Source organism: Phyllostomus discolor, chromosome 12, assembly GCF_004126475.2.
Source record: "Phyllostomus discolor isolate MPI-MPIP mPhyDis1 chromosome 12, mPhyDis1.pri.v3, whole genome shotgun sequence".
In the NCBI taxonomy this organism is placed as follows: Eukaryota; Metazoa; Chordata; class Mammalia; order Chiroptera; family Phyllostomidae; genus Phyllostomus; species Phyllostomus discolor.
Genome location: NC_040914.2, coordinates 34833366 through 34859974, shown reverse-complemented (window position 1 = coordinate 34859974; position 26609 = coordinate 34833366). Strand labels below are relative to the sequence as shown.

Below are 26609 nucleotides of genomic sequence, written 5' to 3'. Positions count from 1 at the left end.
TTACTAAAAACAAGCTGAGTATGATCAAATGTTAATAAAATAATATCCATCCATCCAGCCAGCCAGCCATCTGTGGATATGGTTTAACAATTTCTGTTAGAGTAAAAGGTTAAGAAGTGAGGCCTGGAGTCTGTCTGGTTTGATGCTGAGCAAGTTACTTCACCGCTCTGGCCCTCATCTGCAAAATGGGGATAACGGCAGGGTGCTGGGATGTCCAACTTTGTGGCACCTCTGGGCCACATGGAAGAAGAACAGTTGTCTTGGGCCACATGTTCCATAGATTGCAACATGTAATCACCAAAAAATCTCACCATGTTTTAAGTAAATTTGCGATTTTGCGTTGGGCTTCATTGCCACCCTGGGCTGCATGCGGTCCACAGGCCGCAGGTTGGACACTCCTGTGACACAGTGTTTTGTGTAGACACAGAGGCCTCAGGTGAGTCCTGTTTTCTCACAGTCAGAACTGGTCAGTCCTGTTTGCACCAGGACCTAGATGGTTCTACGTTCTAGATGGTTCTACGTTCTAGATGGTTCTATGTTCTAGATGGTTCCATGTTCTTCCTCGTAATCTTCTGAACTTCGATAAAAAAACATGACACATATTTTAGAGTTCCCTTAAACCTCTAATTTGGTAACGGGTGCAGAACCAGTACTGCTTTCGTCTGATTTCATTATTTTATGTGACAGAACATACAACACGTGCAATGGTACCAAGAAAGGCTGGTAGAAAATGATTACTCCTGTTGCATAAATAGACAGTCAGGTTTTCCGCAGCCCATTGGTGGTGGATTTTAAACCACTCCTGCAACTTCTCCAAAACCCTTCCATTCAAGGGTGCAGCCTAACTTCTCTCTCCCTTGAGTGTGTGTTAGACGGAATAATCCATTTCTGAGAAAACGGGAGTCTGACTGAGGTGATGGTTTGTTTGTGACTTCGCAAACCAGGCCATAAAAACACTGCTGTGTGCTCCTGTGCTCGCTCTTGAACTTGCCTGTAATGAGGGAAATTAGCTACTGTGTTATGGGGACCCCCCGAGCACCCCATGTACTGGTTCTCTTGGTCCTCACCATGCCAAGGCCTCCAGCCAACAGCCAAACAGCTGACCCATCTTGGAAGCTGATCCCCTGCCCGACTCAAGCTGAGTCAGAGGACAGCCACACCCAACAGCTTGACGGCTGCTTCATCCGGGACCCGGGGCCAGAACCCCTCAGCTGAGCCGCTGTCGGGGCCAAGTGACAAATGCTTCTTGTTTTCGGCAGCTGCATTTTGGAATAACAGTTCTGCAGGGACAGATAACAAATACCCCAACTATTTGGCGAAGGAATGTAAGCCACGAGTTTTAGTCCTAATGACGGCAGAGTGGCTTCTATCATGCTAATTCTTCTCAAGATGGTAGTTTATTAACTCTGGACAAAACGTCGATTTTAAAAAGTTGTTTTTTTTAAAAAAAAAAAAACACACCTTTGTAAGATCATCGGGAAGCAACCGGAAGAAGATAGAAGCAGGCAGGGGATTCTGTTCCTGAAAGAAAGGAACCACACTGGGTAGGATCGAAGAACAAATGGTTCTCCTCTGAGGGAACTCCCCATTTCGCCTGGTACTGAGAGGTCAGAACTCTAGTAGGAACGTGCAGCCTTATTCTCCTGGGGAGGCACGGGGTGGGTTTTAGGACTGGCAGAGCAGCTGGAACGGGACAGAAATCCCAGGAGGGAGAGAGTTGCAGAAGGGGACACAGACGCTCCCCCAAACACTTGGTTGACCCGTGAACTAAACGAGTTTGGGCAAGACTCTGAGAAGTCCGGGAGGAAAAGAATCGCTGGAGGCTGAATGAGCTGGGCAGGTATTTCAGTCAATTTGGAGTCTGAGTCTCACCGAGTGAGAGATCTTGGTGAACACGTCATTCTTTCCATTGAAATGCCAGTAGGGCGATGACCTAAGAATAAAAGCGATGTGCTTGCACTGAAGGATTTTCCATAAGGCAAAGGACAAGCAAGAAAGAGATCATTAAAAATGAATAATCAAGCCCCCGAAAGTTCAAAATTGAACCGACTGCTAGAACAAAACTCAATAGTACTCACAGATAACAGAATCCAGAGTCTCTACAATGTAGCATAACAATGGCTAGTGTATAATTAAAAATTACTAGACATGTGCAAAGAAAATAGAGTATGTGACCCACTGTAAAAAGAAAAAAAATTAGAAACATACCTACAAATGATATAGATATTGGAACTACTGCAAAATATTTTAATATAACTCATAAATATGTTACAGAGCCTAAAATGAAAGACAGCTATATTGAGTGAAAAGAAAGGAAACCTCAGGAAAGATTTGGAAACAGCAGAAAAGAACCAAATGGAAATTATAGGACAAAAAAAATCACAGTATCTGAAAGTTTAAAAAAACCAATGGATAAAATTAACAGATTGGAAACAACAAAATAATAAAGGATCAGTGAGCCTAAAGTGCAATACAAATCACACAGAGAAAAAAAGGATCTAAAAAAGTAAACATTACAGCCTCAGTAGCTAACAACTATAATTGGTGCCCAAAGAGAGAAAAAAAAATATTTGACGAGATATTGACAGAAATGTTTCCAAATTTCATTTAGAGAAACAAAAAAGAACAACACAGTAGGAGGCACGACAAACCCCAAACTGGATAAGTACGAAGAAAGTCAACCAAAGGTCAGATTTTAAAAACACATTAGAAGAGCAGGCAGAGAGACAGTCACATGATATAAAGGGGAACAAGTAAGAAGGACATCTGACTCATTGCCAGAAACAATGACTGCCAGGAGACAATGGAAAACATTTTTAAGGTGCTGGAAAAAAAACACATGCCACACTCGAATTCCATGTCCAGCAAAATGTCTCTCAAAATAAAGATAAAATAAAGGCACATTGATATAAAAGCTGGGATCATTTCTTACCAGCATACCTGCACTTCAAGAAACACTAGAAGAGATTTTTAGACCGAAAGAAAAATGGAAAGCAGATGGAAATCGAAGCTTGAAAGCACCCAAGAGCACTGGGAATGGGAACTGTGCAGGCAAGAGTATTTCTCTTCATTTAAAAAGTCCACTGTTTAAAGCAAGGACAGCAATGCATTGTAGGTTTGCAACATGTGAGGTAACCCTGCAAACACAACGGCGCAAAGGATGAGTGTGAGGGTGGACTCGAATACTCTGTTTCAGGTTCATACATGACACACGCATCTATTACCCAGATAGACTGGGTAAGTGAGGATATGCCCTTCAATCTCCTGAGCAAGTACTTAAAAATAAATATACCGCCCTGGCTGGTGTAGCTCAGTGGATTGAGCATGGGCTGTGAACCAAAGGGTCACCAGTTCGATTCCCAGTCAGGGCACATGCCTGGGTTGCAGGCCAGGTCCCTAGTAGGGACCATGTGAGAGGCAACCACACATGATGTTTCTCTTCCTCTCTTTCTCCTTCCCTTCCCTTTCTAAAAATAAATTTTAAAATAATAACAATAAATAAATAAACCAAGGGTTGGCTCCTGGTCAGCTTCAGGAATTCATCAGAGAAATTCTCCGCTGCGTGCTGTGTTACACTGAAGGTCGCCCTGCCCTGGGGTGGGGGCGGGGCTCAGAGGGGTGACTCCCTCTGTGGAGGGGAAGATGCTGGGCACAGCAGCTTTGGGGACGTGGCTGTCACAGGTTCCCTGGGTCAAGCCAGACTCAACCTCCACACTTGCCTCTCCGTGGCCAGCCCCACCCGCGGTCCCTGTCCCTGCAGGGCAGCCTGCTACTGTGTGTCCAGCCCCTCCTCCATTCCCAGCTGCACCCTCCCGTGTCCAAATCACGTACTGTCACCGTGGGCCTGTCCCGCCTGCCACTCCCCATCTGCCTCTGTCCTTTCAGTACTTGGTCCTCTACTCTCTCCTGTCGGCACCCTTTGAGGACGTGCGGAGCTCCCAGAGGCCCCAAATGGTGCCTGTGGCCCCTTCCTTCTCCCCCTGGGTGGCCAGCACTGTAGGGAACGTGCAGTTCATGCTCAAATATAGGCAACACATTGATTTTAAAAGAGATTCCTCTTCCAGGGACCTGGGAAACTTGGGTGGACAATCCTGCAGTGAGCGTGCAGCAAATCTGGCGAGAACACGCCATGTTTGCCACACGCCTTCTCAGGCGGCTCTGCGGTTTCGGGACTCCCTCTACACCAGCACCGTCGGACTGCCAGCGGTTGCCACGCCCCCTGGGGATCTTGTTATAAAGCAGATTCCAACTCAGTGGGTCTGGGGAGCCTGCCTTTCTAACAGCTCCCCGGTGATGTCACCGCTGCCTGGCCAGGGACTTTGGGGAGCAAGGCTCAGATGACCCCAACGTGGGGGTCCACTTCTCACTCAGAGCAACGTCATTTGTAGTTTGCCTCTGAGAGTTTCAGCAGCAGGGACAGGGCGGCTCAGAGGGCCCTGCAGACTTAGCTCTGAGTTCATGCTTTCGCAAATGACAAACAACTTCGTCGTCACAAACAACACAGATCTGGGGAAGCAGCGGCATCATTGCCATCCTTCCCCGATGGGGGAAGAAACCTAGGCTCAGAGAGGTCGTGTTGGTTGCCCAAGGACACACAGCCAGCGGGTGATGGGAATGACACGGGTCCCTGGGTCAGCCTGGCTCTGCAGCTCACAGGGAGACTTCTTGGGCAGCTTCGTTCACAGGGAGCCCCAGGGAGAATGTACGCATCTCTATGGAAAAGGACTTTAATGAGATGCACGGCCAGGTGACAGGCTCTCCTCATTGGCTCTGCAGGACAGACACACCCCCGGCGGCTCATGGTGCCACAGAACGACACATCCCAGCCACTTCGGAGATTCCCAAGGGAAAGGGCAGGCAGGGTTCTTGTGATGTCCAAGCTGGGGATTTGCTTTTCAGAACTCAAGTTCTCCAAGGAGTGGCTGGCCTGGGGAGCCCCTGGCCCCACCTCCCCATTGTGCCCTGCGCCTAGCACAGCCGAGGGGCTACCGCCAGCCTGCAAGGGCAGAGCAGCAGCGAGGGCCAGGTCCTGGGCAGGCCCCCCCCCCCCCCAGGCATGGCCACTGGAGTGCACACGAGCAACTTCCAGCTGAGAGACAGTCCTAGGGGAGCCCGAGGTCAGGTGGGCCAGGTGGGCCTGCTGAGGACCGTTCACACCCCAGCACACACCTGCTCAGTCCCCGGGTCAGCCATGTGCACCTAACCGGCTCAGCAGGGCCCCCGGTGACAGTCTGCCAGCGCGAGCTGTCACACTGCCATGCTCGGGTGGGGGACAGGGAGACGCAGGGCACTCTGCGGCGAAGCCCCATCCGGGCACGGGAAGCGTGACTCACAAACAGAGAAGCTGAACAACAGAGCCAGAGGCTGCCGGGGTCAGGGGCCTGGAAGGGCTGAACCCCCTGGTGAATGGGGGGATCGGGACTGAGACCCAGGGGGAGGGGGGAGGGGGTGGGGGCAGGCACAACTAGATTCGGGCAGTGCTTCATGGAGCAGAGCTGGGGTCGGGGCGCAGCTGGCCAGGCCGCAGCCACGGGTGCACTGAACCCAACGGAGAGGTGGGGAGAGGCTCTGGGGGTCATGAGAATGCGACAAGCCCCGGCATGTGTGGTGGACACGGTGACAGAATTCCTGTGACCACCGCTGAGGGGCAGGGGAAGGACAAGGGGACCGGCAGGCCTGAGCGGGAGCTGGGACCTGGGAAAGGCCTCAGTCTGTAAACTCTGTGGGGAGAGTGGCAGATCCACGGGGGACAGTGAGGAAGAGGAGGAGGGAGCCCATGAGGCCTTTTAGAAGCAGTCTGGGGGACAGAGGGGATGCGGCGGCTCTGTAGGACTTGCAGGACCACAAGTATAAGAGAGGGTGCCTTTCTCATGGGACCCGTGCTGGCTCCTCGGGCAAAACTGTGAGCAAGCCCTCTGCCCCCAGGCCCCGTCACTGTGGGCTGGGGGCCGCCTGGCTGTGTGGCTCAGCGGGCCAGAGGCTCCACACCCCGGGGTGTGACACAGCCGGCTAGGGCCCACGAGGGTGCAGCGGCTGGAACGTGCAGAAAGGGATGCCCCCACTGCCCACCCAGGCCCCAGAGCTTCCAGGCTGCGCACCTGCCCCGGGCCTTACCTCCAATCTTCGAGTTGTACGCGATGCCCACAATGCAGCAGGTGTTGTTGGCTGAGGCGGCGACTTCCCCCGCGCAACGGGTCCCATGCCTGAAACCGAGGGCAGAAGGGCGTGAGGGCTCCGCCCAGCCGTTCTGGTGAATCGGCACATCGCTCGGGTCTCCCGCCAGAAGCCTCCATTGTATCCCTACGCCCAGGAATGACACAAAAGCCTGTTTCCTGCCCCTCCTGTCCCCACGACCCTGGGAGGCAGCATCACGCCAGGCTTTGCACGGCCCTGGGCAGCCCTGGTCCTTCCACACCTGCAAGCTGGCAAGGCCTTCCTGCTACCACTGAAAATGGCTCAGTGGGTTGACAGTCACCTCGTAAAGGGAAAGGTCACCGGTTCGGTTCCCGGTCAGAGCACATGCCTGGGTGGCAGGTGTGGTCCCCGGTCGGGGCCCATGCAGGAGGCAACTGAGGGATGTTTGTCTCCCTTTCCCCCTCCCTTCCCCTCTTTCTGGTACTAAATAAATAAAATCTTTTTTAAAAAAGGAAAATGGTGAGCACTTCCTCAGGTCAACTGTTCCTATACACCCCACGTTGGACTGGGGGCTCCTACCCCCAAGGCCGGTGCCCCCCTCCTCCCAAACTCTGCATCCCTCCGACTGACAACACCTTGCTTGGCACGAACAGGTGCAGCACCCACACCTGCCAGGGGGACAGGAGGGAACACAGAACAAAAGGAGTTCTCCCGTGTGGGGCCGGGTGCACCTTCCACGCCCCGGCACCCCATCCCTCCGGATGGCCCTCCCGTCCTCTGCACCCCATGAAGCAGGAGCTGAAGAAAAACGCTCTCCAATCGAACACCCAGCAACGGCCGAGGGGGCTCTGAAGAAATGACCAGAAAAACAAATTGCTTTCCTCGGGAACGACCCCATTTTCCAGTGAGCCGCGGGCGGGTCAATTCCTCCAGCGGAGGCCAGCATACCGGCAGGTTTAAACAGCGCCTCTTTGAGAAGCAGCCCCGGGGGATTTCCCGCATGGATGTCAATCTAAAACCACCTTTAAAAATAGCCCTGGCCTGCGCGTTGGCCCCTGGCAGGGACTCATCTGTGGTCCTCCTCCTCCTCCGGGGCCCTGCAAGCAGGCTGGTCACGAAGGCAGGCGGGGAGCTCAGCGCCTCACCCAGGATTAATCCTGCCCTTCAAGGGTCACTGCCTGGTTTCTGGATCATTTGTCGTTGCCCTGTGGCCATGCGACTGGGACACGAGGCGCCCCGCACCCCAGGCACGCTCCCTGCTGCGTGGGAAGGGCACCTTGGGACGTGAGGCAGGCACGGCAGCCCCCAGCCAGGCCTCTGCAGGTCCCGGAGCTCTGCAGCCAGCGGTGGTGGCCACAGCGGCCGGCTGAGCCTCCCTGTGCAGCAGCACCGTGCAGGCGCTGGTCTCTGAGCCTCAGAACTGAATCCACCGCAAAGTGTGTTGATCGGATGCACCTTGGGCGGCATCGTGTCAAGAGCGAGGGGGGGGTGGGAAGAAAGGGCTTTTTATTCTTGGCCTCTACATGTTTTTGGAAGAGTGCTCAGGGCGTGGGGCATGCTAAAAGAGAGAGGACAAGGACACAGCAGATCAAGTCCGAGAACCAGGTTCGAAAAACTGGATTCCACCCCCAAGGCTGCCGGGGGTGGGCAGGGTGCAGGTCACCTAGTCTCTCTTGACCTCTCCGTCTGCATCTGCAAAGTGACGATAACAGCCCTTGGGGACAGACCACCTGCCGCGTGGTCTTCACCTGGCACCTCGCTGTCCCCACCCCCACCCCTGGGAAGTCAGGAGCAGTCTGTCCACGGGAGGGGCTCTAGCACCCAGAGACACTATAAAGGGACCCTGCTCACACCCAGCCACTCAGCCGGGGATCGCAGGTGTGGGATCCGAACCCCGATTTCTCCGACATCACTCGGGCCCCTTCTGCTGCCCTCATCGGGTCACGTGACCCGTGGGCCCCAATTGGCTAAACGGATGTTTGCCTCAGCCACTCATGGAGCATGTTAGACACAAGGGTTTTTCTCTTAAAATATTCTGACGAGGGAGGAAACAGGGGCGATGCAGACCCAGCATCCAGGTGTAGCTGAGCAGCAGAAGTGACACTCCTGAGGAAGAGGCGAAGGTCCCAGAGGCTGCCTTGAACCTGGGGGCTGTGCAGGCCTAGCCCCTGGCCCCTGGCCCCTGGCCCCTGGGTCCTGGGTAAGCCCCAGACTCGGGCCAGGCCATGTCTGAGGGGGGGCTGCAGGGCGCGGGCACGGGGAAGCCAGGACAAGGGGGGACCCTGGGACATACTTGTTTTCATTGCTGGCGTCGTAGCGTGGAGACGGGTCGTGGTCATTCCCGTTGACGTCGTAACTTGCGTAGGGATCCTAGGGGATGAAACTTGGTGAGCGGAGAGGCACAGGTACCACAGACCGGCTCTAAATTATTGCCACACCGCTACTGGAACACAGAGAAACACCCCCACTTGCTCCTCCGTCACAGCACCCATGGCCTCCTACATGTGTATGTTTTCTTCCTTTTTCCTTTGTACTTGTTTGCGGAACATATGGGGCTGACACTGGTCAATAAAATGATATAGGTTTCAGGTGTACACGTCCATGATGCATCATCTGTATATTGTATCTTATGTCTTCACTGTGGTAAAATGCACACTGAGCAAAGCTGGCCATCCTAACTGAGGCCAAGTGCACAGTCCTGGGGCCTCAGGGCCTTTGCACTGCTGTGAGCCCCCCCCCCACCGTCCATCCACAGGGCACTGTGCGGAGCTGACCCTCTGCGCCCGTGAAGCTCTAACTCCCGGTCCTCCCCTCCCGCAGCCCCTGCTGACCACCGTTCTCGGTCTTTTCTCTATGACCCCGATGACTCTGGAGCCTCAGATAAGTGGGGTCAGACAGAGTGGTCCTTTGTGCCTGGCTTGTTGCACTTAGCACAGCGTCTCCCAGGCTCACCCACGCCCTAGCACGAGTCAGAGTTTCCTGGGTCTTGTATCCCTAACGTGTGTGTGTTAGTGTCTACACTTGTCATCAGAGAATTCCTGTAACTTTAAGTCTTCCGCTGAAAACGTCTGACCAAAGCGCTCTGGTGTTGCCGGCAGAGCCTTCGAGACCGGCATTTTGGAGGGCCGCCTGCCTCTCTGCCAATCAAAGGGATAAGACCCGATCGGATGAGCCGACGTCAGCACCCCACTTCTGGAGACTGTGGAAGGCACCGGCCACGTTCACTATGCACCAGGCTGTCTTCTTAACACTCAAGAACCCACTTACCCCTCGCAATGACCCCATGAGACAGCAGCGCCATGAGTAACCTCATGGGACAGACGGTGGCACTGAGGCACAGAGAAGCGAGGCCATCTGCCCCAGGTCCCCGGGCTGCTAAGCCTCAGAGCCAGCACAGGTGCCCGGCTGGTTTAGGGTCCATAGCTCATGTCTTAACCCTGGTCAGATGTGCTTCTGAGCATTTTACAATCCAGTCCTACAAGTACGTGTGACTCCTCAAACATGTGCCCACACCCCCCGGCAAAACTCCCCCTCGTGCAGGGTGACAAGCGAAAGTCTGTCTCACAAGCTCCACCTCCCCCCTGCCCCCGTATGATTTTCCGCTCTGCCCAGTTTAATAAGGGGGACAATTCACTGTCCAGTTCATCTTTACACAGTGTGGGGGCTAGAGTCACTGGCCGCCATGCGGTTGAAAATCCATGTATAACTTTCCTTTTAAATTTGTTTTATTTCATGTATGTATTTGTTTAGCCTCCATCCATCCTTGGTGGTTTATCTCCCCCAAGCCCTCCTCCACCTCCCTCCACTCCCCACACCCCCCAAAATCACCACACTGTTGTCTGTGTTCATGAGTTCCCCCTCTTTTTTCTGTTGTTTGCTCAAGCCATCCTCCCTCCCCTCCGTGTATAACTTCTGACTCCCCCAGAACGTAACCACTAACAGCCTCCTGATGACCGGAAGCCTTCCTGACTCCATAAATTGCCAATTAACACACATTTTGTATGTAAGTGTATTACCGTATTTTTCGGACCATGAGACGCACGTAGGTTTTAGAGGAGGCAAATAGGAAAAAAAAATTTTGAAGCAAAAAATGGGGTAAATTATTTAATACCATAAATAACATAATAGTTCACCAATGTAAATGTGAACAGAGCTCAACAGCAGCATTAACAACCATTATTCCTCCCAAATTTGGGAAGGAAGGGGAAGCAAGGGGAAAAAAAGGTGTGTCTTATAGTCCAAAAAATACGGTATATACTGTATTCTTACAATAAAGTAAGCTAGAGGAAAGAACATTCTTCGGAAAATCACAAAGAAAACACAAGGACAGTATTTCCTGAGAAAATAAAATCCGTGTATAAGGGGGACCCGCGCTGTTCCAACCTGGGCCGCGTCTACTTAACGACGAGCAGGTAGGTCTCTTCCAACGGGGGACTTACGTAATTGCCGGCCAGGTCGGGGTGATTCTTCTCTATGCCATCATCCAGGATGGTGACCACCACGTTCTTCCCCGTGTAGCCTCGCTTCCACGCCGCCTGCACGTTCATTTCCGACCGGCAGCGGGTACCCTTGTGCCCGCAGTGCTGGAGACACAGAGACGCCGGGTCGCTCCTGACCCAGAGCAGACCCCGGGCGCGGCCACGCGGGGGCGCTCTGGCGCTCACGAGCGCACAGGCAGGGAGCGCCGTCCCTTCTCCCCTCGTTCCAGGACAGCGCAAGCGTTGGGTGTGTGGGGTGGGGGGGTTCCCCTCCTCATGCTTGCTCTGCACCTGCCAACCTATCGTTTTCCTCGGACATCATTTCTCTTCCTGGGGTCCTCAGTCCGGGGGCTCATCGTCACCATTGAATGAGCCCCACGGCCTTCATCAAAGTGCTTCTGGGCTCGACGGGGGGAGGGGAAGGGGGGGCGGGGGTGCCCAGGGGCTTTCACGTAATTTTAAAAAATTCACAAGAAAGCTGGGGCCACCCAGAGTAAAAAGCGGCGGTTTACACCCAAGGTGCAGTGCGCGAGTCTGTGTGGAGTCCGTGTGGAGTCTGCGTGGAGGGGGCGGGATTAACCTGCCCCAGAAACACGCCCCGCAGCGGAGGGCCCGGGGCCTGACAGGCCACGCCCTACTCACCATGTACCACATGTTGGACCAAAGGGGGTCGATGAAATTCAGGGTTTGGGGGTCACTGTGCGCCTGTCTCTTCACCCTGCGTTTCACTTCTTGCTGTTGGAGCCATTTCACCTGTCAGGGAGAAATGTGGTTACGGTTTATTTTATTATACTTTATTTTAATCTATTTATTAGTTTGTATTGAATGTATTTCGTGTGACACGGGGTCATAGAATTGCATCGGTTTCGGTGTATACCGCTCGGGAACACGTCATCTGTGTGTTGTCTTGTGGGTTCGCCACCCCATCACCGTGGTCCCCCCTTTATTCTCCCTGGTCAGCACCATCATCACCCACAAGGCCGTCCTCTGTGTCAATGAATTTCTTTCTTTGTTTTCTTAATCCCTTCACCTTTTCCCACCCAGCCCGGCAGCCCTCCCCGCCCCCTGCCACAACCTATTCTAAAAGTGCTCTCCTGATTTTAGGAGGTGGACTTCTCATGAAGGTCCGTGTCCTAGCAGATGCCTGCGAGGGGACATTCCCAGGGGACATTTCCACTTCAAAGCCACCACTTTGGTGGAAAGATGAGAACTCATCTGTGCATGTGGCAGGGACAACAGTGCCACTCTGGACTGTGAGATAACGCCACTAAAAAAAGAGAAAAAAAGACCTTGTGACACTGTCCACTGCCTGCTAACCCTGGTCACCGGAATTAAAAGGAATAGTGAGAGAGGAGAGAAACCAGTCAAGCAGAAGTCAGAAGTCAGAAGCAAGGTGTTTTCCAGTGAGGACAGGAATAAGTAAACTTGGATAATCTGCCTATTGGGATTTTTAGCAGCCACTGGAAACAGGATACTGAAACATACAATGTGAACATTCTGGAAAGGGAAACAGCAAAATACTAATAGCGGCAATTCCTTACTGGTGACATTACGAATTTTAAAATGTAAAAATTACTTGCAGGGTTTTATCCATTTCTGTAAATCAGAATGATCTGCCTTCACAACCACGGAAAAGCATTTGAGGGGCAGAAATAAGGGATATTTAAGGGCAGGAACCCAGGGGCTGAGCTGCTTGGATTCGATACCCGGCCTCATACCGACCAGCTGTGACTCAAGCAGCTCATCTCCCCTGGTTGGCCTCGGTTTGTCCATCTGTACAATGGGTCAGCGCGCGTTGTCATAAGGGGGCACTGGCGCAGAGACCGGCATATATTACGAACTCACATCGGTGCCTGGTACACGGCTGTACTAATTGTGGGTGTGTGTGTGAGAGAATTTCAAGGTGGGAGAGTATTTTTCCACTTTGAATAGGTAAGGGGTGGGTGAACAATTCCCTTATCCTGGGGCAGGTGAAGGGAGGGGGGATGGGAACCTCTGGGGCGGGGGGGTGAGGCAGTGAGGGTCAGAGTGACCTGGAAGCCACCGAAGGCTAGTGACCCCAGACCGTGCCCCACGGCCATCCCAGCCGCCAGTAGGGGCCGCCTAGGGCACCCCATGCAGAAAATATAGGCACAGCCAGGGCTGAAGGGCCAAGCAGCTGCTCGGAGCTCTCAGCCTCGCCTTCCCCACATCGTCCTGAGGGAGGACAGCCCCAGACAGGGCCCTGGGTGGGGACCGACCTCCACGGCCCCTCTGCTCTTCAACAGGACAGAAGGCTCAGACAGAAGTGTGGCCGCCTGTCCCACCAACCACGTGTCCAGAAAACGCCAGCAGATCAGGTTCCTCAGATGCACCACAAAGAGCTCAAAAGTAGTTTCGGATCCGGCCCTAACACGAGCCTCGGCCCCAAGGCCTCGTTCATTGGTAATCACCATCGATCGATAGATACGTCCGTGGAAAACAAAACCATTCAGTGAGATATTTTGCGCCTCACACCCTACGATGGTGTTTTGTGAGTTCCCCGTATATGGCCGTCTGAACTAGAAAGCTTTTGCTTGGTGTAAAATACCTGGGACAGTATTTCTGCATCTGCTAAGCACGCTGTTACAGAACAGGGCGGCATATCAGTTGCTAATGGTGCCACGCCCCCTGGCACGTGCCCCCCCCCCACTCCCCCCCCCACCCCGTCCGTCTTGTCCCAGGAACTTACCCCACGTCTCCCTAACACCCAGCCCTTCCGACTGCTCTGCCCACTAGGCGACACACTCCCCGTTCAGAGAAGGTGGGAAACTCTCCTCTTGAAAGCCCAAGGGCGTGGCTCCCCCCAGTCAGTTAGGTGTTGTGGGGAAGCATGTTGCCAGAAGTCACAAAGTCATCCCCGAGGGGGATGAAGGAGTGTGGGCCTCCCAGCACCCCCCTCACAGCTGGGCTCTAGGGCAAAACTCAACGTGAACACACCGTTCTGAGGGGGGCGATGGTGTGAGATTCCCAGCAAAGTTTGGGGCTCCCCCTCTGGCGGGGGCTCTGGGGCAGCCTGCTCCCCATGAAAGGCAACTAAAGACGTTTGTTTTTCTTTTAAGATTTTATTTATTTATTTTTAGAGAGGGAAGGGAGGGAGATAGAGAGAGAGAGAGAAACATCAATGTGCGGTTGCTGGGGGCCATGGCCTGCAACCCAGGCATGTGCTCTGACTGGAAATTGAACCTCCGATGCTTTGGTTCACAGCCAATGCTCAATTCACTGAGCTATGCCAGGAGGATTTTTTTTAAGACTTGGCAATTTTAAAAGAGATTTTAATGATTTGTTCTTAGAGAGCAAGGGAGGGAGGGAGAACGAGAGAGAAACATGGATAGGTTGCCTCTCATAGGTACCCCAACTGGGGGCCAAACCCACAACCCAGGCATGTGCCCGGACCAAGAATCAAACCAGCGACCTTTCACTTTGAAGGCCCATGCCCCGCCCACTGAGCCACACCAGCCGGGGCTCCATTAAGCATCTTGAGATGAGATCCTGCTGGACCATCTGAGTGTGGCTTAAAGCTAATGCTGGCGTCCTACTAAAAGAAAGGCAGATGGAGATCGGAGACGCTGAAGGAGAAACTCTCCCTGTGGACGGGGACTGGAGGGATGCAGCCACAAGCCAAGGAAAGCCCAGGACCACCAGAAGCCACAGGAGGCAGGGACGGACCGCCCCACGCCAGAGCCCTCACAGGGGCCGGTGTCCCATGATCCTTGCGTTCAGACACCCGGACTCCAGAATGGCCAGACCACGCGTCTCTGCCACCCGAAGCCGCCCAGCCTGTGGTCGTTTGTGCCGGCGGCCTCGGAGACGGATATAGGTTTAAATCACAGCCTGAACCAGGGCCGGGGTTTTAAATGGCTTATGTGACCACGACAACACCCTTGGCGACGGCGTCTGCCGCGGTTGTGGTCGGCCCGGAAGGGGTGCCGGACACAGTGGCCCGTCCCGGATGCTCCCTGCCCTTGTCACTCCCACAGGCCAAGCACTGTGTGGGGACAGGGGCCGCAGGTGGGATGCAGACGGGACCCTGCCCAGGCTCCTGGGGTCCAGGGGGAAGACAGATGCTAGTAATGCCACTCGTCCAGAACAGACACATACGACTGCTGGAAAGAGTGTGTCAAGGTGAGGCAGGAGTGTGTCAAGAGTGTGTCACTCCGAGCCAGGTGCCCGGTGGGAGAGCTACATGAGCCCGGCCGGGGGTGGGGTGGGGAATGAAGACCCTGGGGAAGGGGAAGGAGCGAACGTCACCCATCACCTGAGGAGGAGGAGACACAGGGGAGCCGGACCAAGGACGGACTGGGAGGCGGGGTAGGACACCCCTGGGGACAGTGACACCGTCCCACTCATACTGCACAGCGTCCCTAAGGAGGGTGGAGAGTCGACTTGGGGGGCGAGGATGCCCGCAGCAAGCCGGTGAGGGAGGGCGGGAGCTTGGGTCAGGGGAAGCTGACCGGTGGTGGGACAAGTGTGAGGGGAGGGGGGCTGCTGCTCGGGTCACGGGGTACAGAGGCGGGGTCAGAGGTGGTGCCTCGCGCCTAGGATACGCTGACTCTGCAATGGCGTGGAAGTGGGACTGCCAGTCATGCTGGGGAAGCAGTAACCCGTTGGCTTTGAAAGCACAGTCCAAACTCAAACTCTTCACCCCTTCCCGATAGCCACGATGCCACCAGCCCCCGTTGGGGTGGAGCTGAAAGCATGAAGAGCCAGACGGGAGTCTGCCCGGCCCCACGTAGGCAAGCCCCTTGGTCTCTGGGCTGCAGCTCTGGCCTGCCCCTCCCCCGGCCGGGGCACACAGTTCATCCACCCCACGATCAGCCTGGTCACTTACAGTCTCTGGGCCTGTCCTTGCCAGGAAGGCCTTGTCTGTTTGCATTCCCGAGGGTTCGCGCACACAGAAGTGTCCAATCCAAGCCCAGCTGTGGTCAATGGAAACATCAGCCTCAACATTGCATCACCACTGGACAGAAACCCGAGCTTTGATTACACTCTGGGGGCGAAGTCCCTTCCTCCCAAACAGAGCGCCACAGCTCCGGGCCTGCAGGTCCTTCCCCGACCTCTGAGAATGGAGGCGCGAAAACAAGACCTCAGACCGAAGGCGGCCACCGAGGCCCCGAAGGAACCACTGAGGGCTCCGCCTGATAACATCTTTCTCTTTCTATTTCTGTCATCGATCTGGCCGAGACGTGAAGGGCGGGGAAGGGCTGGGCCAGAGTCATCACCCGAAAATGTAAGGGTTGGAAGACGCCGGCAGCAACGTCGAACGTCGAGCCAGCTTGGACCGAGTACTTGGAACGAGTCATTTAAAAAAAATTCTCGAGCCCCGGGAAGCTATTGGCCGGGGCGCCTGTCACATCCACCCTTCTCCCGTCGTTTGGCCACAGAACACGCTAACAAAACAAATGCTTTCAGTTTGCTTAGATGACAGACAGCCCTTGGAAAAACCCTGAGACTGATACGGTGCGTGCAGAACAGCCGGGCTGTTCTCCAAAGGCAAGGGCCGGTGAACAGAAAGCACTTGGAGCAAAATGCTAAAAACAAACAAATAAACAAACAAACAAAAAAAACCCACGGAAAGGTAATTAAGAATGTAAGGAAAACCAGCGCACGATTCCGGTGCCGATCGGTACAGATGACGCTTCATAAACCTTTGTGGGACTCGCCGTCTGAAGCCTTCCTTTCCCTCTGGCGTTTCGTTTGCACAAATGGACACTCTATCAGCGTTTATGGGCGCGAGGGGTGGGCTGTAAATTCCATCACTTATCAGGGCCCTTTCAGACCGGGCTGGCTGGAGCTCATTAAAATGAAATACTATCCTCCTCCGACTGAACTTTATCCCGAGCCCTATCGCATTCATTTCCAGCTGGGTCATTCCAAACTTATGGGCGGCTTGGCGTGTCCGCGGGCTCTCCGTGATGTTAAATCATCTTTTCTTTGTCACGATCCTATTCACGACACAGCTGTCCCAATGCTAACGTGTCCCAAAAAGGCTTGGTTAACGTAGGAAAACGTCCTGGACTGAGGAAAGGTAATAAAACTGTTTAAAACAATTAATAAACACGTTTTTTAAAAAAAATCCTTGCCTGATTTTACTGATTTACTGATTTTAGAGAGAGAGGGAAAGAGGGAAAGAGAGAGAGAGAGAGAGAGACATAGATGTGAGAGAGAAACATCAATCAGTTGCCTCATGAATGTTCCCTGACCGGGGATTGAACCCATAACCTAGGTATGTGCCCTGACCGGGGATCGGACCCTCAACCTTTAGGTGTATGAGGCAATGCTCCAACCAACTGAGCTACCCAACCAGGGCTAAATATATTTAACACTGAAAAGACACAGAGAGAGAGAGAGAGAGAGAGGGAGAGGGAGAGGGAGAGAGAGAGAACATAACAGTAAGTACTTCTGCAAAAGAGCTCCTTTTGCCCAATATTGAATCAGAACAAGGAGGCGGAGGAACTGTCAGTCAGATGGGCTGCAGAGTGGCCTGGCCTGCCTTAACACCGAGCAGATTTAAGCAGAGGCATTCGCTTCTCTACAGCGCTGTCCCTGGGGCTACACGTTTAATTAGAACCGAGAGAGACACCCGGGCCAGTCCGGGGGAAGTCTCGGGCAGCCGGGAATGAACAAACTGTTCTCTTTTCCCTCCTTCTTTATTGGCAGGATGCTTTGATAGGGACCCTGCCAAGAGCTTTATTAGGAAGCCCTGCCGAAAGGGGGACTTTCATTAGAGAAAACATCATTGCCGAAGCCTTTGCCTAGGAAATCTGCCCTTGCTTTCATCCCCATCCTTCGAGGAGGCAGGGATTATGGGGAACGTTTTGCCTGCACACTCCAATGGGAACAGGACACTTTAAACACACTCAACATGAATGAACCCGGCAGCTCAGAGGCACGTCTGAGGGGCCCTCCCTTCCCACCTGGAACACTTCTTGCCCCCCTCACCCTCCCTCTCATCTCCCTTATGTGCTCCAGGTCCTGCTCTCGCTGGTGGGCATCTCCGCATCCCCCGCCCCCAGGGCACGGGGCCACACCCCCGGCAGGTGCGCAAATACATTTTTTTTTTCAGAGACAGGGGAAGGGAGGGAGAAGGAGGGGGAAAGAAACATCGACATGTGAGAGGAGCACTGACTGGTTGCCTCTCTCACACCCCCAACCAGGGAACTGGCCGGCGAGCCAGGCCTGTGCCCTGACCGGGAATAGAACCCGTGACCTTACAGTTTGCGGGATGACGCCCAACCCCCTGACCCACTGGGCCGGAGCAATAATCACTATTTTTGGAAGGGAGGAAAGAACGTTGCATTTGGATCCTTTTCACATTTCTAAAACTGAGCCGCTAAAACAAAGAGTGTGTCCACAAAATGTACATGAGGCGTCCATTTCGACCCTGCCTTGCTTCTAACTGTTGAGGAAGAATTTAACTCTCAGAACCCCCGGGCCAAGGGGACCAGGAAAGCCACTGTCCCTTTCCCGGGCCTGTGTTGGGGGGTGGGGACTCCCCACGCACACGGCTGGCCCCTCGTCGAAACTCTCTGTGTGGTGACAATGTCATAACTCCGCAGACTTCAGACGAAGGACACACGTGTTGTCTTCCCTGGACAGACCTTTCTTGCTTACAGCGAAACAGGGCAGGGTGCGATATCGACTCCCTTCCGGAAGTTTCTCCACACTCTGACAGACGGTGGCCCACTGCGAGCTTCTGCTCTGCCTCGCAGCCTCTCAGACCCCAAATTCTGTGGGGCTCAGCCTTTGCTCTCTGCCTAGCGTCCCCCTTCCTCTCGGCGACAGGGATCCAGGCGTCGGGTCTGCTCGCCCTTCCCCGGGGGCCCCGTCCTGTGGGCATGACCAGTGGCAACGTGGCTTTGCTTCCGACAGCAAAAAGACACTCCAGCCCCTTTGGAAAACATCCCCTGGAGTTCCATGATGAACATACGTGGGGCTAACCAGAGCCCCGTGTGATGGGGGCAGACGAGGTGAGTTCAAGAGCCCAACCATGCTGCAGCCCCTCAATCGACGTTAAACTCCTTTCCCTGCTCTGCAGGAATAAAGGGATTAGCTTCGTGTTTGAGATCTGTTTCCTTCGATCTGTCTTCACTCCCACCCTTCCACCCACCCAATGAACTTGAACTCGGGAACACACAAGACCTTACATGCACATGCTTCCCAGGGGACCACTGCCTCATGAGTCCAAATCAGAGCCACGCAGAGTGACGCACCGGAGAAGGGTGATTCCAGAACCATGTCCAGGGACAAACTATCTCTCCCACCCACCCGCAGCTCAGTGGATACGGAACGAGCCACGGTTGTTGGGGGTGGCTCAGGCGGCGGGGGGGGGGGGGCACCAACAACCCATTCCTCCATGGACACTTGATTTATACGTGTTCTCTGGGAGCAGCTGAAATAGGGGCAGGAGGGAGATGGGGGGCGGGGAGAATCATCGACGTGAGAGAAAAACATCCATCGGTTGCCTCTCGTATGCGCCCAACTGGGGACTGAACCCGCAACCCAGGCATGCGCCCTGACTGGGAATCGAACCTGTGACCTTCTGGTTTGCGGGATGATGCCCAACCCACTGAGCCACCCGGGTCAGGGCACCGCATGAACTCTTCAAGGAAAAGAAAAAGTTCACTGCCCAAATTTTAAAGTGCCTTTAAACTTTTAATTACTCTTCCTCACCACCACAAAAACATCCATCTGCCCGATCTCTAACTGGTGACTAAAACACTTCCTTGAATTGCCTCACCTTCTTGCCTCGATGGGTGAAGAGTCACCTACTTATTCTCTCGTGACTCACGTGTATGTGGCTGATTTTTAAACACTGAAAATACCAACCGATCTATGGTCCCTCGCTTGTCACCTCCGCCTAAAATCGAGAATTTAAATTCTCCAGCCCAACGAGGGACGCACACCTTGGAACACCCAGACGGTCCAACACGCCGTTGCACGGCGGTCTCCTTGTGTCCACAGAGGAGACGGAAAACCAGCAGCTGCCTAGAATCGCGTGAAAACCCGCATCCAGCCTTTTCCAGAGCCACAGACCCAAGGGGAAAAGCCAACGACGAAACACCCTGGGGACGCGTCCTGCCCGGGGGGCAGACCGTACCTGGGGGTCCATTCTGAGGAAGGTGTGGGGGCCTCTGCTACTCAAGGTCGATCTCTTAAAGGTCTTGCTGTGATAAAAGTGATAGTAATTTTCCAGGCTTCCGATCTGCAAGACAAGAAGCAGGATGTCATTGGTTAATCCAGTCCCACAAACAGCTGCAAAAAACCCTCCCAGCCCACAGCCACCTTCTGGAACCTTCTCCGAGAGGGCCGTTCTGCTGCCAGAGGAAGCGCCCCCTCTAGCACGCTCCCCCCCCCCCCGCCCACCCCATCGCTGGCCTCTGCCCCGTGTTTATAAACGTGCAGGTGGATTTACATACTGCTTTTTGGATAAACAACATTTGGTATGCCAAGGAATCACACGCTTGACTGAAGCTTCCAGCCCGGACCCACGGGGCCAAGTTTGTTAGGCAGGAAGGAGTGTTCATCTCGGGTCAAGCATCCTTCACGTAGCCCAGTCAGAGTCACGCCAGGTCTGCACCGAAATATTCGCTTGTAAACAGACTCGGTCCCCACCACCCCCTCCCCCGCCCCACGGGTAAACCGGAATATCTAAGAATGAACACCCGCGCGCCAGGGCCGGACGGAAGCCAAAGAAAACAGGCAGGGCCATCTGCTCGGGACTCGAGGGGAGGTCAGACGAGAACGCTCGAACCCCCAGGGTGTCCGGCCTTTCTGGGGACGCGGGCAGCGTGAGGGCTGCGTGACGCCCACAGAAGTCATGGGGACGCCTCCAGGAAGGGAGGGGCGGCCCCTCAGGGTTGCGGCGACCTGCCCTCAGGTCGGAGGGCCCTCCAGCCGTTTCTGACTCTTTCCCAGGTGGTCCGAAGTGGCTAGTGGGTCACCGCCCCGGCCACGCAGGGCTTTCCAAAGGAAGAGGGGCCACGCGTTACATACACTTCCAAATGGGAAGTGAATTCACCAGTGGGTGAATTTGGGGCACGTGGTCTTGCAGAGCAGGCCCGTGGAGCAATCATGAGCGTGGGTTTCGAGTTGGATGCAGTGGGCTCAAACCCTGCCCAGCCTCTTCATCACCCCGGGACGTGCCCTCTCGGGGGAGAGCGTCTCACCCGTCCAATCTCGACGTGCCCCGTGGAGGTGAGGAGAGCCCAAGCCTACCTAGCTCAGCATGGGCTTGGCTGCCTTCACCTCACTCACAGCCCTTCTGTCTGCGGTGACCAGACGCCAGTGGAGCTGACCCTGCCCGGCACAGACCTGGGGGGATGGGGATACTCTGAGCGGCCACTGGCACATCTTTCCACAAGAAGATAAAGCAGGTGTGTCCAGAGAGGGCCCGCCAGCCTCAAGATCTCCAGGTGTCTTCCTGAGGTAACAGGGCAAGATGGCAGGTTAGGGGATGCCCAATCTTGGGCGGGGTCACTCAGGACCGCCCTCTGGCCCTGAGTCACAGATTGGAGGTTGGGAGAGAACCACAGAGACGGCCCCATTTTACAGATGGCAAGACTGAGGCCCGGGGAGGAGATCATGCATGATGTTATACTCAGAGCTCCTTATTCCAAACCAGCAACCTCCTCATCCTGCCCACGGGCAGCCTCTGCCACCGAATGACCTGCAGATGCACAAAGTCGGGTTTGGGATTATCGCCGTGTTTTCGGTACAACTTCCGGGTCAAACTGACAAGAGCTGGGACCGTAAGACTAGACAGGAGAGTGGGGGCAGACTCAGGACTTTTTAACTCCAAGGTGCCCTTTAAGGTGAGGAAATATTTGTGTCCTGATTTGACATCTGCCTTGACGTTCAAGTCCCTCCTGGTCCTGGCCATCCGGGGCTGCCTGTCAGCCATAGCCCAGGCAGCATTCATGCCAGCCCTCAGCACGTCGCTGTGGTCATGACCCCGGGGTCTGCCCGCCACCTCTCACGCCAGTGGCCGAGCAGCCCGCCTTTACGCAGTGACTTTGACAGGACCCTGCAGGCTGAGGGCCCTGGCTGCCTGCTCGTCCTGCTGGCTCCGGAGGTCTGGGCTGCTACTGGGCGTGTGGCTTCTGGAAACCTCTGCCCCGGAGGCACTGAGCTGTTCCCGCAGACCAGGTCCGACCCCGAGGGGGCAGGCCCTTGCCAGGAGGCTGCCCCTCCCTCTCCTGCCCGGCCGGTCTCCACTTGCCTTCCAGGCTCCGAGCAACACCGGCTCCTCCGGGAATGGGTCCCACGCACACTGCTGAGGCCTTGGGGGCCGGGCCATACCCTGCCTTCGCCTCCTTATTCCTGGAGATGACCTTGGGGGTAGGGCAACAGCACCTCATGTGCATGTCCCCATGTGACCTCACCACCCTCGGGTCGACGTCACTTTGCTACCCTCACCTCCTCCCCAGTCTGTCCTTCCTCCCGCGGAGTCTCCCGTCTTGGTGCACAGCACCACTGCGTCTGTGCATGTCCAGCGCCACCAAACCCTCTGGAAGCGACCTCTTGCATGGCCCTCAAAGCTGGCTGCACCCCATGGCTCCCGCCCAGTGCAGGGAGCCCCATCGCCCTGCTTAGGTCACGGCGGGACGCTTGCTGGCCTCCTGGTCTCTTCTGCACCACCGCACTGCCCTGCCCAGCCCAGCTGTGCGCTTCAACAGCACACGTGAAGATCTCCACAGCCAGGCCCGGCCCCGTCTGCATGGTCTCCGTCCTCCAGGGATGCTGCCAGATGTGAGGGGTCCACACCCCTGAGCCTGCTCGTGTCAGCCACCCCCCACCAATAAGACAACAACCTCCCATTTCATTTTAAACCATCACCTTGGCTGTCACTGCCTCCAGGAAGCCCTCCTGGACTACCCAAGCTCAGTTCTGCTCACACGTGGCTATGACAGCTCACGGCTTCTACACGCCATCTGAAGGGCCCAGAACCCTTCCTTCATGGCAGCCAACAGGCCCTGGTAAGGAAGCCTCTCAGGGGTCGCAGGCGGGGTTGAGTATAAAAAATTGGCAATGCCCAACCCGGAAGGGGCCGAAGCAAAGTGTGGTGGGAAGAAGCCTGGGCCGGGGCGTTTACGGGAAGAATCTGCCTAGTCGTCATGTTGGGTTTCTTTTTCCAGTAAAGATGAATGCAGTCAGATTCCAATCACCCCTCTGCTTATGCAGGTCAGGTGTGGGGTCAGAGGGGTCACACCCCGCCTTCCTGAGGGAAAAAAAAGAGATGACACGGCATTTTTTTCCTGCAGATTCCAGGGAACGGAGGAAGGAAAGCCCCAACTAATTCATCGCATTTGATCTGTAGCAAAGTCACTGGTGAGCAGGCCGAACCCACCCCAGAGGACACGCAATCATTCCAAAGGTCCCCCCCTCCCCACCCCCCACCCCCGGCCCATGCAACCCTCCAAGGGTCTTGGCCTCAGCAACGGGTGTGGGTCTGTAAGCCCCGGAGTCAGCAAGCTGGTTGGGGTGGGGGCGGGGCCTGGGGCTCAGCACACACTTTGGATGGCCCAGGAAGATGCCGCCCCTGCCTCCGGGCCAGAACAACGAAACGTGCCTCCGGGGAACAGCTGACAGGCAGCTCCAGGGGTCACAGTTCAAGGTCTCAGAAATGAATGGGCCACAGAGGAGCCTTCTGAGTGCAAAAACCCATCCTCTTTATCACCGCCCCCCCCCAACAGAGCCTGCCCTCTGCCAAAACAGACTCTGCCGGCAGCCTTCACAGCCTTCGCTCTGAGGGCCACAGCTTTCGGGGACGAGTCTCTGAGCAAAAGTCAGGGGCACCCGAGTTCAGTTATATAATGTTATTGATCCCAGTGGGCCTGCTGAAGAAAAACACGGCTAATTAGAGCCCGTAAAAAACCTACACACCGAATGAATTCTGCCTCGCTCCGGTGACTTCCTCCTGAAGAAAGTTATAAATATATGGTGGATGGCCACTGCACCTATATTTAGCCAGCCCTGGGTTACTTGGTGTTTATAATTAAGAAAGTCCAGCGAGAGAGAATGGGCAGTTTGTTGTTATTTTTTAAAGCATTAAAAAAATTTTTTTAAACCCTGCTTCCCATTTTGGTTACATGCACACATAACAACATTCTGTTATTGCAATAATTATAATTCTGACCCGAGTTAAGATTATTGCACAATTTCCGAGTCTCCTAAATTTTCTTTCCTCCACACGTATTCACCCAAAGCATGCAATTAAGCTGCTCCAATTCCTACAGATTCCTGAAAAAAAAAAACAACTTTAATTTTTTACTTAGTAAACTTCATTTTCTCTTCCCTGAAGCCAAATGGTCCGGCTTCAGATGGGGACATTTAATTTATCTGCCTGGCCTCAGCCGATACCTTTCACATGCACAAAGAGTCCCATAAAAAAGTCCACAATCTTTACTCGGAAGATCCTTGGTTTAAACCGTTTACTGGTCAAAGGTTCCTTCACAGAGGTCTGGATTCAGGCCCTTGACCAGATTCCTAAACCCAGTCCCTTCCGTACTCATTGTTGTTTCATTGTGATTGACAGTAAAGACTCCTGGTGGAAAAAAGGATTCAGTACGGAACCCACCACGTGGGGCTGAGCCTGGTTTCAGGGGCGTGGGAGGGGGAGAGAACGGGAGGCCCGGGGTGACCCAGAGCAGCTGAGGGTGTCTCTGCTGGGATGGGGGTCCCACGTGAGGGGGGGGGCCCCTCTGGGTGGCAGCGGCCTGGCAGGGCCGGGAGGATGTCCACACGGGTGGGCAAGGACAGGACACACGGCAGACTGGCCACCCATGAAGGGACTGATCAAATGGGGTGGCATCATCCGATACATCAGGGCAACGGGAGCCCGATTTCTCACTGTTGGACAAGAAAGTGGTGCATGGAAGGGGGACGTAAGGAAGAACTCTGTGGCGCTGGACTAGACTTCGATATCCTCGTGAATTTGGTTTCCAATATAGGTAGAGGAATAAATGTGTGTGCACACAGACAGACAGCCCCGCCGCCCCCCCCACTGGACAGGCCTGCGGGCAGGGGCACCCCAACAGCAGCTGCCCCCCACCCCCAGAGCCCGGGGTGTGGCTCCTAAATACCACGGGCCCGCTGCAAGGACCCGGGGCTCCTGGGAGAAGCGGCCGACCTCTGGGTTAGGGCAGACACGTGCCAGAGACCTCGACTCCACATTTGGGCAGAGAGCAGGAAAGAGCTTGAAAATTCTCTAAACGCAGGACACGGGAGGCTGCCTGAAGGGCCCCCACCCCCGGGCCAAACTGGGGGCAAGCCGAGCATCAACATAAACAATCACTCCAGGAGCTTGAAATAGTCCCCACCAATGAAATAGGAAACCATGCGTCCATATAATCAATGATAAATTCCAAGTTTCACAGGAATAAGCTATTTTGACATAGTTTCGTAGCGCCTCTCCCCAAAGTATTTACTAACTATAAACGGGCAAAAAAGCAGGTTTACAGTATGAATCCAGGCTGAGAGAAAACCCTTGGTCAAGTGACCCACAGGAATGTCACCAGCCACAGGGGCACGAAGGGTGGGCCACATGGTCCAATGCAGTCACAGCTCCGCGTCACTCCGGGACCGCGTCACTCTGGGACCGCGTCCCTGCAAACAGCAGACACGCCCAAACAGAGGGACCTGTCACAAAACGACTGGCTGGTGCTGTCTGGGACTGAGGTCACGAAAGTCAGCGGGACGGTGGGTGGGGACCTGCTCCAGACGGCGGTGGGGGCCGGAGGACAGTGCCTTTCGAAGCCGTGTTGGAACCTGACTTCAGTTAAATTTCTGATGTTTTGTTCATCGTGGATTTTAGGAATTAACTTATTTGGTTTTTTTTTTTAATCCCTACCCGGAGACATGCTTATTGATTTTAGAGAGAGAGGGAAGGAGGGAGGGAGAGAAATGTCAATAGGAGAGAGAAACATGGATTGGTTGCCTCCGGTGAGCACCCCGACCGGGGACCGAACCCACAGCCCAGACCTGTGCCCTGACCAGGAATCAAACCCACAACCTTTTGGTTTACAGGACAATACTCCAACCAAGTGAGCCACACTGGGCAGGGCTCAAACATTTCTAAGAAGAAGAATGTTTTAATGATCACATGAGAAAGTGACCAGAATCCTTGCCACTGTCATTTCCCAAACAAAGCACAAACATCTGTGGTCTAGAACGCAAGACAAAACCCCCTCCACCTCTCTGAGAAAATCTTCTTCCAACTCCATGTTGGAAATATTGGAGTTGCACGTTGCTTCTGGGAGTCACGGTGCCCTTCCTTCCTGTGACATGTGCAGGACCCATGAGCTCTTTGTAAAAGAGAGAGAAAGCCCGAGGGGTGCATTTTGAGATCAGATGACCTCTGGGGTCACAGGTCACTTGAGGCCCGGCCCCACCCCTGGACTACACCCTACCCAGCAAGCAGCTGATTGGATAATGAGGATGGGTTCATACCATGCGAGCCGGCTGCCCACTAACTGCTCTGTGATATGTTTGATCTCCAGTTGCAAAAGATACCCACCCCCCAATGCCGACAGGGCCCCGGCAGGCACCCCGTGATGGGGAGTCCTGCCAGGTCTCCGGAACTCTTCTAGGGGAGCCCACACGCCAATTCTGCATGAGCAGTCCCAAGTTTTCAATAATGGTGACTAATTTTAACACGTTGACCCCACTGTGTGGCCTGCCCAAAACATGCCTGTCTGGGGGGGGCTAGCCTTCTCCCCAGAACGTCTCATCTGCAAAATGGGAAGAGAGCTTTAGGGCGTGCCTAAAAGATCTGCTCTTAGCTGTCAGCATGTCAGTTTGTGCGTGGAGTGAAGCATGACCGTGACCTTGGGCACCAATGGCCGGGCACAGCACACCGGGGCAGGGCGGTTACACTGTGGATCCAAGAACTGAGCACCCAAGGAACAAGGTGGGGGGCAAAGGGGGGTACTTTGTTCCTGCTGACCCTTCCAGGGCTCCCCAGAAAGAGGGGCCAGG

At 54.6% G+C, this 26609-nt stretch overlaps 1 protein-coding gene across 1 annotated transcript in view; it reads right to left on the bottom strand.

Annotated features, from left to right (window-relative positions):
• PCSK6 (proprotein convertase subtilisin/kexin type 6) overlaps positions 1-26609 on the bottom strand; it is a 132635-nt gene that overhangs the window by 74979 nt on the left and 31047 nt on the right. The window contains 5 exon segments of the mRNA XM_036012950.1: positions 6115-6203; positions 8429-8505; positions 10575-10718; positions 11256-11366; positions 19732-19836. Coding sequence (XP_035868843.1) covers positions 6115-6203; positions 8429-8505; positions 10575-10718; positions 11256-11366; positions 19732-19836 — 526 coding nt within the window.